This window comes from Lepeophtheirus salmonis, chromosome 9 (genome assembly GCF_016086655.4).
Source record: "Lepeophtheirus salmonis chromosome 9, UVic_Lsal_1.4, whole genome shotgun sequence".
NCBI lineage: Eukaryota > Metazoa > Arthropoda > Copepoda > Siphonostomatoida > Caligidae > Lepeophtheirus > Lepeophtheirus salmonis.
In genome coordinates, this window is record NC_052139.2 from 28,869,086 (window position 1) to 28,886,239 (window position 17,154).

Below are 17,154 nucleotides of genomic sequence, written 5' to 3' on the forward strand. Positions count from 1 at the left end.
ATAAACATATGGTGTTCCTACAGTTAAAGAGGATATCGAAGGAATCGATAAATCGGGCGCGGCAATGAAAGTCCTCTCGTGCCTTGATCCTCAGAATCTACTAAAGCTGGGGACTTATTTTCGAGACATGATGATTCTTCTCTTGATTCTAATCCAACTGTTGCTTCAGAAATAATCTCCTCTTGAGGAACTTCTTCATCGAGAATAGGTGGTGAATAATTTTGCGTTGCTTAATGAAGATAAAATATTTTCTATCATTAATACAACAACAAAAACATTGCCAAACTGCATTCGAACTAACAGATGATTGAACATATTTTGTACCTTCAATATAACCCATTGGCGATCTCCCACTGAAAAGTAAAATATTGAAAAATCATAGAAACTTAGAGTTGTGTCGTCAGATGAATTATGTTAAATAATTCCATTCTACTTCTAAATACGTATTGTTAAAACTTCATAATGATAGGAACAAGTGCTGGATATTTCTCATTGGAATATTGCATTGCCATATTCATCTTTTCTTCATTAAATTTCTTCCAGTCCAGGACCGAATTATTTTTCTGATTGTTGAGGGAATACAACATATGTGACGTCACTCAGTCCAGCCAATCAAAATGCAGACGCTAACCGACACACTTATATTATCCACTACCTTGTATCATCTAAGTCTACTACCTAATTTAATTAAGATAATTTAATACACACACATAATATGTACATATAAATTATGTATAATAAAAACACAAAATGATGGTTCAAAATAATAAGGCCATTGCAGTGAGTATCCAGAATAATGCATGATCTACTTGTGTGAGCTGAAGTGTCAGTCGATGATGTTTTAATAGTATCAAGGGATTTTAGACTACACTAATTCCGTCTAGAAATATTGCTCTAAATGGGTCATTGAAAGACTAATTAAGATCCAATCAGAAAAATAATTCTTTTTCGGAAGAAAGGTTGATGAAGTTTGCAGATTCGCATAGCTCCATATTTTCTGTTATTTAAATAATGCGCAATAAATATACATTGTATAATATATTCTGTTGTGCGTGTGAATTTTTATCTAGTCCTATATCAAATTCTTTTAATAATTATGCTAAACAATGCATGTAAAAGAATAAAATGGATACAAAATAAATGTTTTTAATTAAAAACTCGTGCATTGGGAGCGAGTAAGACCACTTAAAGAAAACACGGTTATTATAATTCACTTATATAATGAGATACGAAGGAATTTGGGCATTTAATAATATGAATTATTTGTTGTTAAAATTCAACACATTGGATACTACCCTTCAAATGGTATATGTCATTGACAGGAGTGTCATGACATGGTGGAACCGGATTCTTTACTAAGGAATTATTGCTGTAATTTCCTTGGTGCATGTAGGGGGTAAACGGCGGGAGTAACTATGACTCTCTTAAGGATACTTAATAAATATTAAACATCTGTTAGACCTCATTTTGGAAAAACATTAATTGGCAACGATATCCCAATACCCCATAATGAATTATAACACTATATTAAACTTTGTGAATTGCTTCATCATACCCTTATACTTCGTAGTTGTAAACATTGCATTTTTGAAATTCTCCATAAAATTCCATGGCCAATAACAATTTTCGTGTCTTCTACCCATATCAAAGATAGCCATTTCTGCGTCCGTATCATATGCAGTCATTAAATCGGTTACTTTTCCCCCAGTACATGCCCATGCATCTTGCGTAGATACTAAATGTTTAGTTAAGGTTGATTTACCCTTATTGCCTTCTTCGTCAATGACAAAAAAGTATTTGTCTATCATTTTGATTATTAATTTTATTAGTAACATTTTTTTGCCATTCTCTTAAATCAGTAATAGGACTTAAGAATTTCTTATAATTTGTGTCAATTATTTTTTGTATTTGAAAATTATATTTTAAAGCTATTTCTGGATAATTTTCTAAACAATGTTGCATTTTCCAATTTTCATGCAGTATTCCATTGACAAGTTCTGCAAACTTGTCAGTTATAACCATTGGGAGTTCTTCAATCTATATATATTCCGTCTTTTTCACAATATTCTTTATTGGCATAATCCGAGCCCCTAGAATCTTCAATATGAGCTCTTCCCAATCCAGGCAAACTTATCCAGATTCTCAACATTCCGCTGCTCGCTCTTAAATATGAAGTTTTAAAATTAATATAACCTTGCAGGTGATAAGTGATGGAACACAATGAAAGGTCCTACTCCAAGGAAAGCTCCCTGACTGTGTCAGGTTCTTCTATTTCCATAACTAGACACACTGACTCAATCATTCTCGCTATCCTTTTTTTTTTTTTTTTTTTTTGATCCACTACGGGTATCTGATGGATAATTTTGTGCTCAAATTTTGGAAATAATCCGATAAATTGGGGAATCTGATATGACAGACTTTGTATCTCGGAAAACATTTTATTTCTGCGAGCGAGGTCGGAAATAAATCTTGGACTCTCGTCGTTGTTATTATTTGGGATGTGGAGAACCAACAAGACATTTTCATTGTCAGTTTTTGCAAGTAATGCTGCCTTTGGTCCAGTTTATCCATATCAAAAGGATGAAACGGTATGAGTGATTTTTTTTTGTGGTAAAAATCCTAGCAACCATGTCAATGAGACGCAGGATGTAATAAGTTGGATTCTGGAATGGGGAGGGGGGAACAAATGGTCTCACCTTTCATCCATCAAAGTATAGTGCTATATCCTTCTCAGAAGCATACAAATTAAGATCTAAATACTATACTATTTTATATAACTCGGATGGGTTCGACAAGTCCTCTAAAATTGCTTTGCACATTCCACCGTTCTAATTTTGAGCTCCGGTGTGAGAATTCGATGTACCTATCTTCCACAATGTTTTGAGACACTAAGATCTTTGGTGAGGATTTCCATAACTAGACACACTGACTCAATCATTCCCGGTGTGCTTCCAGTACGGGTATCTGATGGATAATTTTGTGCTCAAATTTTGGAAATAATCCGATAAATTGGGGAATCTGATATGACAGACTTTGTATCTCGGAAAACATTTTATTTCTGCGAGCGAGGTCGGAAATAAATCTTGGACTCTCGTCGTTGTTATTATTTAGGAGGTGGTGAACCAACAAGACATTTTCATTGTCAGTTTTTGCAAGTAATGCTGCCTCTGATCCAGTTTATCCATATCAAAAGGATGAAACGGTATGAGTGAATTTGCCATCTTTTTTTTTTTTTTTTTTTTTTTTTTTTTTTTTTTACAATAACTGTAACAATGAAGCAGCTGTTAAAAAATTCATATATTCAACCATGCAACCCTCGTATCTTAGTCTTCCTCTATTGTTGGTTATACCGAGGAGTAAAATATTTGCAAAGTTTATTTATTGGAGCAATTGATTAGAGGAAAGTAATTTCTGATTTTTCGTAATTATTTCTTTTGTTTCCTTGACAGGGCACAATTGTAGTCATGAAAAAAACTTTACCCATGGTTTGGTAACTTGCCAATATTTCTGCCCAAAAATTAGTATGTGATGTGTATTTACCTATTTAAGAATGATGATTAACCTCTAATTAGTTATCTTCCTCGTCGCCGAAAGGGTAGGCCTAAAAAGGCACCAGGCACGCTAGTGACACGAGAAGGAGGATGAGGGATTCCTAAAGGGGAACATCGGGAATACCGAATCAAGGATTTATGATCAATAAATGAACGTCTGAATACTTCAGATTCCCATCTAGAACTGATTAGAGATACTTTATTCCTACTTAATATTCACAATGTACATACAGGGAACAGGTAAAGAAGTAAAGATTAGAACGACTACTTAAGTAATAAAATATATAGCAGTATGCATAATCTGATAAAAGACGTAGACAATATAGTCTTCTCCTCAAGGATGATGATTACTTTTAAATGGATATTTTAAATTTCTGGAAATTGTCAATCAGCCTATTATCAAGGTTATTGTGGGTTTCTAGCAACTTCCTTAATAACGGTGGATGATAACTCCCTCTACTCCTCACTGTATCGCTCAGTCGATTATCCTGATATTAAATAGAACTCTGTAGTTCATATATGTAGAAGTATACGATGATTCTGTAGATTATTTGGAGGAATTGATGTATTCTTGAGCATAGAGGCAATGATTCACTTTGTCCCAATCCTACTTTACATTACCAGAAATTTTGAACCTTTTGATACCTGATATTATTTTATAAGTTCTAAATTATTTGAGATTTCCTGAAATCAGACGAATGGGTAATATATTAATAGCAATTCAAAGCTATAAAATAAAAATAGTTTTGTCTACTTAGATTAATATATATTCTTTTTAAATGTTGAAATACAGATTTATGAATGAAAAAAAACCGATTAATTGCCCTTGGTCTCATTTATGGCTCATACGAGGATTAAAAGAACTTTACATCAAAATGATCTTAAGACCTGCATTATTAATTTATTGAAATTAAAAAAATATATATCTTGTAAACATTACTTAATATCTCATTCAATAAATGAATAAAGGAAGATAATTCTTAAAGTATTCATCACTTGACTTTTTTCTAATTTTCATGGACTGAATAAGAGCTTTTTGGAAATTTTATTTTTTATAAAATTATAAAATATTAGACTTAGATCTGTTTAACATTTTCTAAACGGGCTAGATACTGGCTACCCTCTACTAGCCCAAACGGTATTTTACTAACTGTGGGCTGGTATAGTTGGTATAGCAAACACTATCATTAAATATCTTTTTACTATATTACTGTAGGTTATTCCCAATCGTTAATCTCCTTCATGCACTTGAAATTGTAGTATTTTGTAAACTGAAATGTTCATTCATTGTTTAATTTGAGAGTACATACACATAGTTGATTCAAAGAATACATCTAAATATAGTATATGTCTTGGGCTGATAGACAAATTGTCGTTCCTCAATCTCTAATTTATCATAATTAAGCTTAGAAAATTCAATTCTTTCATTATGAAAGATGATGTTTTTCAATTTTTAACATAAGACAGATCAGAGAAATTTATTTACAGAGTCTGAATTTCTTTGTTTTTAAGCCTAAGTATTGAATTTTAGACTTCAGGAATGACAATTCTGCAATTACACGAATATTTGTATATTTTGAGTTACGGCAATTGGTCCCTTAACCCTGGATAGGTTAAAATCGGCAAACTTAACGAAATAAAAATATTATCCGTCAGATGGAGCCAAGACCATTTGTAGAGCGACATCTATATGCGTTAAATAGATATCTATTATGTGTTCAATTAAAGTACTATCATTTAGGGAACTGTATTATTTTGTCGCCAGACGGCGCTATTCTGTGCCGCTTTGGCTACTGATTAATATAAGTAAACAACATTGTTTGACAAAGTAACTATGAGTCCAATGGGTTCCTCCCTCCCCCTTTTGATCCATTTTTTTTGTGATATTCTGGCAACTTATTCCTCACTTTCTCATTTATTTTCATTGTAATAATACTTGTCTTATTCACTTGTAAATGTTTGTTATATATTAATATCCTAATTGAATGTACTCTTTCGTTTATTAAGCTATACCTACTTGTTGTTGGATCTGTCTAAAACAACTAAAAAGACTGCATGCCTATCAGCCCGGTCCTGATTAATTTCGTCAGTCCTAGAACGGGTCCTTATTGGTGTTTTATTCGAAATACAACAATATTCAAATATGTAACGTTCCAACAATTATGTATTCTTTTCGTATTTTTAATTGCCTTCAGACCCAGCTATAAGTGAAGAAAAACAAAGTTAGCTATGACTGTTCAACCGACTAATCGGTCTTTAGGACTGATGAATGGTGAAAAAGACGGGACCAAGTTGAAAAAAAAAAAAAAAAACTGAAAGGGGAAGAAAAAAAAAAAAAAAAGAATGATTATAAATGCAGTCCTTGGACCGATTACATATAATTTATCACTTAAATGTATTTCAAATTAATTTCTTGTTGATAATTTACAATTTAGTTTCCTTTATTGTCAATGCCTCTTTTTGAAATGATACATATTAAAGAAAATGTTTACCATTCAAAAATTTAAAAAAAAAAAAAAAGCAACTGGATTTTTATTATTAAAAATATATTTATGTAGGAAGAAATGTTGGCTGAAGACACGTCGTGTTTTTTAATCCACTCTTAACCTCGACTGTCACAAGGGTAAGGAAAATAAATACAAATAAAAACATATGGTATCTAGCCATTTGTATTTTTTTTTTCTTTGTTGCCAACTTTTATTTATTAATAACGACACGACTTCTAAGCCCGAGGTCGGTGAGCAGGGTTAAATTATTGAAAATGGGGTAGTTTAGAATTCTTTTTTTTTTTGGTGGGGGCAATGGGAGTTGATGTTTTAGATGTGGGGAACGAATCTGAAAGTGGAAGAAAAAAATTGCATCGCGGAGTCCAGGATCTTTTTAGTCTAGAGAATGGTAAATTGTGCAAGGGAATTAATGTAATTAACCAAATAATGTTAATTGTGTTTTATTTCACTGCTATTAAGAAGGACTTTTACTTCCTGGTCTTAAATGAAATAAACATCATGCCATTAGAAATGTGTTCACAGTAGTTATTCTCCGTTAATTCTGCAAGAAGATTGATTTGTCCTGCAAGAATCCTTGGAAGTTGGGGTGAATAAATTTAAATACAAATTTCTTTGGGGTGACGTGCAAAAAAGTTACCCTTACCCTGTTCTAAACAAATATGTCAGGGCTTTATATTAACATTTGCCCTAGAAGGGCAAGTGATAAAGATTTTGGTTATACCTGATGTAAAATTGTATTTTTCAGAATTGGAATAAATTATTTGACTTGTATACAGATCAACAATTCCTTTTGTCATTTTGGGTTGTACGGTGTTGCTCTATTTTGAACATCTTCAGTAATATATTTCCACAATTAAAAAGACGGCATGCCAAAAATCATTTTTAATCTCAAAAGGAACATCCTCGTCATGCACGGTAAATCCATAATTTTTGATGTAATGTCCAAAAGTATAAAGAGAGCAGAAATATCATTATCAGCAATCATTGATTTTAAATTATTTCTTTAAGACATTTGATCTTTTAATGATTTTACACAATTTTATTTATCGGAGACAAGAAATGTAATGAATTATTCTACTTACATAACCAAATCTAAAGTCAATACTTCATTTCAAACTTCATAACGAAGCAACTTTATACCTTTTCAAAACTTATTAAAAATTGTGCCTCACACAAGAATTTTTTGGGTGATGTTTTTTTTTCAAAATATAAAAATCTTACATGATATTTTATTGATTCTGTAAATTCTTAAAGGAAAAGGGTATCAGGTAGTGCCTGGTTCAGATTCAGTGGTTCTATCTGCCCTGGTCTTGGTACTTTCATTTCAACGGGCTCAGTTAAGTTTTATCGGTCTGGGCTCTTTGACTTTTCCAGTTCCGGCTGTACAGGCTCAGTTTGGTAACAGGGAGTTAAACAATAGAGAAGTTGCTAGAAAATTTGGGCTCAGGAAATGATATTAGATACAAACAGGGATGCAGCTACGTTATACGTAGTATTGCGACTTGGATTCAAAGTTTGGGAGCGTTGACGAGTAATTAAAGGGATCAGTTATTGTTGACTTAGAAGCTGTTTTTCATATGCATCTCGTCTCGAGACTGACGAAAATCGAAACTGAGACCAAGACCAGTATTTTTTGTTCGAGACCAAGGGCTAGTGTATTTGACTCAATACCAAGAACAATAATTTGATGTGTCGACAACGAGACAACACCAAATCCATTCAAAAGCTGTCTCAAGAGCAGTCTCAACACAAAGACATCAACATAACACTATTACATGATATATAAATTTCTACAAATTGATCGAATCGTAATTTTTTTTAAATGTTACGATATAGTGATTTAAAGATCAAGACGGATTGCAATCACCGATATAATATCACCATATCGCGATTGATTGCCAATCAGAAAAATATTAGACCATACAAAAAAATTCTAGTAATAGTGATGCCATAGATAATTTGTTTCATTTTTGTACATGTAATGAATTCAAGAATACAAATATCTTCATGCTCTTTTTGCATGGCTTGGTAAGAAGACGGATCTCGTTCATATGAGAGGGATGGAGATCTGTTAATGACAAAGACAAATTAAAGTTGGAGATAATTTAGAAGATAAAAAACAAAATGGCAAATAAAAGTTATTATCTAAAAAATAATTATGTATCTCTGTGAGGATAGACTTCTTAATTAAGGGTTATTTAATGTTTCATATACAATGTTAAACAAAGTAAGACATTGTTTTTGACTAATTAACAGCGAATACTAAATCCTAAGATTTTTATGAGGAGTATCAAAAAAAAGATAAAACCTAAGCTATTATAATTTTATACGGATGAAATATATTTTAATGATATAAGGGTACATAATGGTCTAAAAAATAATATGATTATTTTTTATGAAGTAAATTACCTAGAAATCAAATTATTCTAATAAAATCAATAAGGGGAAACGACTTTAAACACACAATAAAGTCTAAGGTTTGCATTCAGGACTAGAATTGACGATCTATTGAATCGATACGTCCTATTTTCTTTTTGTAATTTTTGAATATTAAATTTCATACTTTAAACTATCCACGTCATTAATATATAGAAAATTACTTTGCACTTGTAAAAAAAATATATATAGGAATGAAAAATGCTAAGTTAAGTCAGTGTTGGAGTTAATCATGAAGTGTTTTATCATTGTAGCTCTTGTCTTGGTTGGAGTAACCACTTCTGAGGTTTCCAAGTAAGTTGAATTACTAGTGAAATAAATTTTTATTAAATTTTATCTCCGGGCAAAACAGGCCATCCTTTTTGTTTCAAGGATCATGGCTTGAAATGGTTGAAAAACGAAATGGTGCAGTCGAGTACTTAAAACAGCTCGGCGTTAGCGAGGCATATGCCACTGCATATAGCCAATGTCCAATTACGATGCAATGCATTCAATTAACTGAAGAGGGTTACAAAATTACAGGAATACGTAATGTTCCAAAATTCCTTGTCTATATTTTATTTTAATATCGCTAATTTTTTAGAGAATAATACTACTTATAATACATCCATAACATGGAGAAAGGAAGCGAAATTGCCATACGTGAGTGCATTAGGACTTAGTTTAATATTTGATGCAGAGGTTTTGAAAGACAATGCTACAAATCATAATGTAATGCGTTTCAATGCTTACAACAAAACAACTTGCTCTCTGGTTTTCTTCAGCCAACGCGTTTTTACGAGTGAAGGGTACATGAATTATAGTCATACACATGCTGTAACGAAGACAACCTTTTACACTCTCTACAAAAAACAGGAATAAATCTAAATTATTCCCTTATTATGAAATTCAATGGATATATTTCGTTTGAATAAATACATTTATGCATTATAAATTACTTCGTGTATTAATTACTAGCTGAAGCACCCCGGCAGTTCATCAGCCTCTTGAACTTATGCTCTTATGCAACGTTGTCTCTCAATTTTAAAGCAGTTTTTTACTTTATTTTGATTTTGGTGATTGTTCCCACCTGGTAACCCTGGTAAATAATGAATTTTTTTATCAAAAGGATCGTTTTGTTAGGAATGAAAAAATGTGTTGGTATTTTTTTTTTTTTTTCAATGTAGTTGAAAATGACAAAAATTACTTCAATGTTTGCATTTACATTTAGTAAATACTCCTTAATTTTAAACCCAGATGGAAAGGTAATTATTTGATGATGATTTATGCACTACAAGCAGTACATAGTATCAGTCAACTCCTGGAGTAATTTGGTGTCAATAAGTTAACACACTTTGCTTTAACAGTAAAGAAGAAAACTCTACAACATATCCACTTTGATATTAAGATTTGAGATAGTGAAGTAATTGATTTGTTACTCAATTGGTTTCTCAGTTAACTTTAACAGTTACCAAAACTTTGATATTAAGATTTGTGATAACATTTGTGTGAAATCTAATTGATTTGTTACTCCATTGGTTTCTCAGTTAACGTAGGCTCAATTATAGCCTTAATTTTAATTTTTATATTTAGATAGATATACAGTGCTCAAAGATGAAATCTGTATCCTCTGTGGGTCGTCTTGGAACCAAATGTCGTCGTCATATCTTTTTTTTTTTAAATACCGCATTATATACATAATACACATTCCTTCATTCTATTTTCGTCACTATAGAAGAACTATACTCGAAGATGCTGGAGATTCAGTTCACAGTGGAGGAACGTAGATGCACCGTAAATATGTGTACACCATCATATACGGGAAAGTGATGGAACATACTTTGTTACCCTAGATGACATAGTTGGAAAGTGTCCTCCCCTGGGTGTGGTAGAAGAACTCCACAACCTCCCATGTGGTTTCAAGTATCTTGCCTGGCTGGAGGAGAACTGCTAAGAACTTGTGTCCAATTACCAGGGGTCTGCCAAAAGTTCTGATCTTAACCTAATCGATTTTTTTTTGTCTGGGGCTAGCCTGAGGCATACACTTATAAACGTCTCACACAACAAACGAAAGTCTTGTACCTGTCATTGATTGAGCAATTATCACCCATGCCCACGGACCTCTTTATTAAATTTTTTTCCCTGCTTGAGAGGCCGTATCGAGGCTCTGATTATGTCGAGCAAGGCTCAACACACAAGACCTAGATTGACTTATTTATTTATTTGCAATAAATAGAATATTAAAAATTATGGATATTATGGTTTCTTTTAGTAAATACGAAAGAGGGTGTTTCTTTTATCTTCGAGTCCTATATAGTATTCTGACAGTAGCTCCACTTTTTAAGACTACGTGTATATTAAAATTGTTAGGTTGTGTGAATATGAGTCACCCTTATATTATTTGTCTGCATCAACTAGATCCTTATCAAAATTACATGTCATTGAAGTCTAAGGAGTAAATATGAAAATGAAGCATAATTATCCCAGACAGATATTATTTTTGTCTCCTTCATACCCAAAAAGTAGCAATAGGATTCAAACTGAACGTTTTTGTGTTGTGTCTTATTTTTGTAGTGTTATTTTTTTTTTACAATTTCATGGAATAATAGTTCTACGTCATCATAATATAATAACACATCGGTTTGAAATATTTTATATTTTGTAAGATACAATAAATATACAAAATAAACGTCAATTTGACTCAAGAATATTTGTATGTTGTATGTATTGAAATTCAGGAATATCTTAACCAGGTTTATCACATATCTATCCAACGTGTAAATGAATTCGGGGATTGACAATTTATTACTCATTTATTTACTTATGGTAATTATTAAAAACCTCAATAACTCTCTCAGTCAAAATTAAGAGTTTTTGTGATTTAAAGTTTGTATGTTTGGGAAGAGAAAATGATATTCATTGTTTTTTCACTCCTACACATATTGTATATTTTCAATCACAGAACTTTCTTATTTACAGGTGTTGTTGAGGTTCAAAGCATATAATATCCAAAGTTTTAAGGATTATATTGACTCATGACTCACGCAATGCTCATCAATAGACTAAGGATTTGTTTGCAATCTCTCAATTGCTCAAAAAATTGCTCATTTTAAAGCAATTTGGAGAAATTGCTCATTTTGCGTTTTTTTATTTGAAAATTGCACATCTTTCTAGAATATTATCAAACAAATAGAGAAAATAAGAATTATAGTTAGATTACACAACAGCTTTACTGATATTCTTGCAGGGAAAATGGGCATCCAATCCCCTTCCTTCATTAGATTGAAAATAGAAATGTATTTCTATTAACCTTGAAAACACTCTATCTTTTTGGAGGGAAACCTTTGTATATGATGCAATCATGTTTTTGAAGACTTGAATTTATTATGTGAGGGAGCAAGCTTCCACTTACAGCCAATGAGAAGAAGGGGAAATTCGGCACAAAACTGACTGTTGAATACTTCTTCTTGAATCTTGTAATAAAGGAAAAATATTTTTCTGCCAAATTTTCCCTAACTTGAATCCTGAAAAAATGATATAAATACCTCTTGTAATAAATTTTCTTATTACTTAAACTTCTAACTTGAAAATGTCCAAATTTCTACGAATTAAATGGATCAGTGAATTTATGAAAATATTGACATTCCTTTTGTTCTCACTGCAGACTCGAAAGCTATTTAGTTTAATTCTTGCAAAAAAAGAATCAAAGTTGACAAAAAATACACCTATTAAGATATCTGTTCACCTTCAAGCACAAAAACAATCTTCAACTTTAGAGTAAAATAACTTCCATCATTCACAGAAATCTGGATCTTCCATTTAAAAAAAAAATATGACTCCTGAAGATATTGCCAACTTCAAATTTGCTCCAATTACTAATGTGGGCGTTGAACGGCCTTTTATTATGTTTATAACTACAAATATGGATTGAACACAAAAATTTACGGAAGAAAATCTTTCTAAAATATTAATTTGTCGTTATAATATTGCAAAAATTATGAAATAAATTATCAAAAATATAAAAAAAATACCCATACCTTAAAATTGTAAAACTGTATTTTTCTTTAATTTCAAAAGCTCAAGTTGGTATTTTGGGTGCTCCTTTTTCAAAATTTTATCGCTCAAGTTTTGCTCCAAAATCATAAGTCTAGTCATGTATATTTAAGTAATGAAATGTATATCAATACATTTTATATATTGTATTTACAAAAAGTGTTCCAGGTAATTTTGTTGTATGACATATTAGCTGCCTTTTTCTGCTTTTTATATAATCTTTGTATCAAACTTCGATTCATATTTTCAGGGGGGACAAGTATTAATATATTTCTCTTTGATTTTTTTTCTGTTTTTGTGAATATAAACTTCCATATTTTTTTTTTACTATCGACCCCATATACCGGGGCGTGCAAAATTATTTACCGATGATGTAAATATACTTTTTAAGAGGTTTTGTGGCAACCAATCTGATTGTTTCGTATTTTTACTGTTAAAATAAACAAAAGTCCTTCCTGTGAGAGCGTAACAACTTCCACACGTGAGACCATGTCCAATCAATAAACAAAGAAGATCGAAATTGCAGACCTCTTCCGAGCGGGAGTGCCTCATAACAACATTAAGGGAAAGGTTGGGGCCTCGTTGAAGACAATGGCTGGGGGTGATCTCAAGCATTCCCCTGGGGCCTGCAGGAAGCCAACTGTCTCAACAAGGCAAGTAAAGGCAGTGTTCAAGAGGACTCCCAACAGGTCCATTGCCGACATGGCCAGAAAGATGGGAACGTCGACATCAACTGTTTCAAGGGCATTGAAAAGGGCTTGGAGGAAAGTCCTTGAGGCGTACTGAACGTCCTCTGCTAACTGAACGTCAGCGAGAAGTCAGACTTGAGCGTCCCAAGAAAATCTTGAATGATATCAAGAGCTCATCTGGACGCATCATCATTTTTTCAGATGAGAAAAGTTTTACGGTCGATCCTGTTTTCAAAAGGTAAAATGACTGTGTTGTGAGCTTTGGAGATGTTTGGAGATCCAACGGAAAGGCCATGAAGCCGGTATGGTTCCCCACTGGCTCAGATTACAGTGGAGGATTATGTGAAGATTCTGGCGTCCGAGGTCCTTCCGTGGATCAAATCGGCAACTCTCCTTGGGGTTTTCAACAAGATGGAGCACCCGCCCACGCTTCCAAGATAGCTCAGGAGCGGCTCAAGGACAACATGAACTTTTCGCCAAGGACTACTGGCCCCCTCAGAGCCCAGATCTGAACCCACTAGACTTCCCTATCTAGGCGCACGTGGAGACCAAGGCCTGCAAAAAACGACACAAGAACATAAATGCCTTAAAGTCTGCTGTCAACAAGGCCTGGGCCTCCATGGACGCTGATTATATCCAGCAAGTCTGTGGCAGCTTCAGACGTCGCCTGACCAGTGTCATTGAGTGAAATGGGGCTACATTGATTAAATTTGATCACAAACTATTTTATTATTCTAAAAATGTATGAATAAATTGTTTCTCTAGTCATTCAAATGTCATTATTGTCCGCAATATGTTCTGAAGGAAAATCAGTAAATAATTCTGCACGGCCCAGTAAATGTCAAATGATAATTTCCGCGTGTGTAACAAAAAAACACAATATATATAGAAATTGATATTGTAATGTAAAGTAAGTATTGGAATTGATCATGAAGTGGTTTGTCATTGTAGCCCTAGTCCTGATTGGAATATCGACTTCTTAGTTAACCAAGTAAGTTCACTTATGGATCTTGGCTGGAAATTAAATATACCCGAAAGGTTTTTTACAATACTATCAAAATTATGGAATAAATGTCAGTTATTTTGACGTTGATCCATCTACGATGGAATGTATTCGAGTAACGGAAGAAGGATATAAAATTACAGGCATAGGTAATGTTGTAATAGCATGTTTTTTAATATATTTTTAATATTGTTTAATTTTTAGAGGCCAATGGTGCTCCCTATAATGGATCTGTAACATGGAGAAAGGAAGCGAAAAGGCCAATGAATATCTCAATATTTGTGTTAGAATTTGATTCAGAGGTTTACAAAGACCATTGTTCACGTAATGTAATACGCTTTAATGGTTACCTAAAAGGAAGTGACACTCTACTTTTCTACACCCTACGCTCATTTACGATGGACGGGTACATGAAATATACTCACACACATGTTGCAACAAATTCTACTGCTTTCACCATTTTTAAAAAAAGAAACAAGTATGAATATTGAAAAATGAATTTGTAAACTTTACATTTTTTTCTAATAAATGTTAAAATTACTTGTTTACTATTTATTCCAAGGTCTTGCTCGAAGTTTTGTTCGGCTATTAAAGGCTTGATGTGATCCAATGCTGTCTTTAAATTTGTAAATAGCTTTTAGTTGTATTATGTGTTACACCTATTTCTAATAGTTACAATCTCTGATCAAGTGTATAAATGCATATGTACATGATATTTTTTATTGCCACAACTCTTGAAATAAATGAAACGTTATAGCCTAAAAATATAATATATTTTTGTGGTTTTTTTCGTCCCAGGAGGAATTAAACAATTTATCCACCTTCATTGTTCATGTTTTTTGTTCAACATTCGGAATGATGGCTTCAATAATGAGATGAATACAAGAACAGCAGGTCTTGATGAAGTCTGAGGACAAGTTGCTACATATGTTTGCAATTTTTATGGGTACGCCATTTTACTCTTCCAGACTATTACGAAATAAAAAGAGAAAATTTGTATTTTAGTTAGGTTACACAAGAGTTTTAATTATATTTTTGAAAGGAAAATGGGCATGCAAACACCTTCCTTTAATAGCCGGGAAAACAATAGAAAAAAGACTAATTGAAATATATTTTTATCTTGTAAATAAGGAGAAATACTTTTACGCCAAATTTGATATATGTTATACTTTAATGACGTGGACAGTTAAAAGTATGATACTTAATATTACAAAACTACAAGGAGAAAATAGGACATATCAATTCCATAGATTGTCATTTCTAGTCCTGCAGAATTATCAGTATGAATGATATCACCTCTCATTGATTTTGTAAGAATAAGTAAAATTTAATTTTTTGGTTATTTCATGTCAAATCAACGAGGGCATGTCATCCGCGCCTCTCAAATTTGAATGATTTTTGGCACACAGGCTCATATTCATGAATTAATTAAGTGTGCAAAATTTCAGCACATAATTCTGAATCGTTTCTGAGTTATAGATACTCGTATAAATCAATCCAAACAAAAACCTTCATTAATGTGAAAAAAAACCCATTGTGAAAATTTTGTATAAGAATCCGATCATTATGGGCTTGGTGTTGCGATCCAAAAGAAGTTGACCGTGGCAAGTCAATAGAAATCCCATTTTAAAGATTTTTTATTAGAATTGTATTTATTAAATTTGACTGGTAATGCACTTTCCATTTGACCTTTAAAGATTTATGATTTATACAATTTCCACCTACATACTTCAATAATTGAAGAGGAAATTATATTTTTATATGATTAAAGTATTGGATATAAGCCTTTGTTTCAATATCAGCTCCTCAAAAAATATATGACAACGGAAAAATTGATAATATATGTATATGGACAATCATTGCTCGTAACAAATCATTTGTAAGATAAATGTCAAATATAAAATTAATTATGTGAAACAATAAACTATTAATTATTGTAGTGTTATCCTATACTAATAGTTAATAATAAAAAGAACTGAAAAAGAATCAGTTGGCGCTCTTACTAATTTTGTCGTTGGCTTGTTTGATTAAATTCAATCATGTTTGGTCGATGGATTTAGATCTAAAGATGCCATTAGGGTATCAAACTTCAATTTAGATTGATTAAAATGTTTGAATCTTGTTGGCACAGGTCATGTGGCGTCATTTCAAAATAAGTAGAAGGGACACTTTAGATATTTTTTTGGAATTTTAATTAAGTATATATTTTTTTTCTTTTAAAATATTATTATAATTTTTAAATATATGCTCAAGTAAATGTAAAATATTTTCATTTGATCAAAATAAGAAAGGAGTTGAAAACCTTTGTGCCATGGTTTAACAAATAAGTCCAAGCAATCCCTTGGTACTCCCACCTGTACTCAAATACAGCTACTATGAAATGATATCAAGTGTAGTATTAATACTACTCTATTCTTTTTGTCAAACTATACATTTTATTCATGGAAGGTCTCTTATTTCATTCATACTATTTTGTATAATATTACGTTCAATATTAACATTTATTCTCCTTTTCTGATATACCTACAAGGCAAAAAAAAAAAAAAAAAAAATAGACTAAAACATATGTTATACAATGAGTACGGAAAAAGTAATGGCTGAACACTTTGCAGTAAAATCCGCCTTCATAATATCATACTTCATATACACTAAAAAGACTTAAAATTATCTTAAATAAATTGTAAATCTACATGTTCGAATCCATGTAGGTTACTTAAGTGTTTAGCCGAAGAAACTATAAATTATACATCACAAACTCCACCTTATAAAAGAAAATGGTAATTGAGATCAGTTATTTCCGCGTTATATATTTACTTAGAGTAAGAGGCAAGCTGAGTTGACTTAAGAACAAAAGAACTTCAGAATTTCAATGAAGGATCAGTGGATGGACGATGATAACTCTTTTTGTTCCTCCCTTGGCCCTTGAGTGGATTATT

General features: G+C 32.2%; 1 protein-coding gene and 2 long non-coding RNA genes across 4 annotated transcripts in view; all 3 read left to right on the top strand.

Moving 5' to 3' along the window:
- Window positions 1–17,154, top strand: part of LOC121124245 (uncharacterized) — a 105,840-nt gene that overhangs the window by 60,980 nt on the left and 27,706 nt on the right. The window lies entirely within an intron of this gene.
- Window positions 8,684–9,371, top strand: LOC121124219 (uncharacterized). The gene is made up of 3 exons (XM_040719361.2): window positions 8,684–8,788; window positions 8,847–9,022; window positions 9,078–9,371. Exons 1-3 carry the CDS (start codon window positions 8,727–8,729, stop codon window positions 9,353–9,355), a joined length of 516 nt encoding a protein of 171 aa, XP_040575295.1. The 5' UTR covers window positions 8,684–8,726; the 3' UTR covers window positions 9,356–9,371.
- LOC121124259 (uncharacterized) lies at window positions 12,821–15,014 on the top strand. Of its 2 annotated transcripts, XR_011781857.1 has the most exons (3): window positions 12,821–14,367; window positions 14,425–14,696; window positions 14,781–15,014. It is a non-coding gene; the product is annotated as an uncharacterized lncRNA (long non-coding RNA). The 2 variants fall into 2 exon arrangements; XR_005866260.2 differs by lacking the exon at window positions 14,781–15,014 and having other exon boundaries at window positions 14,425–14,758.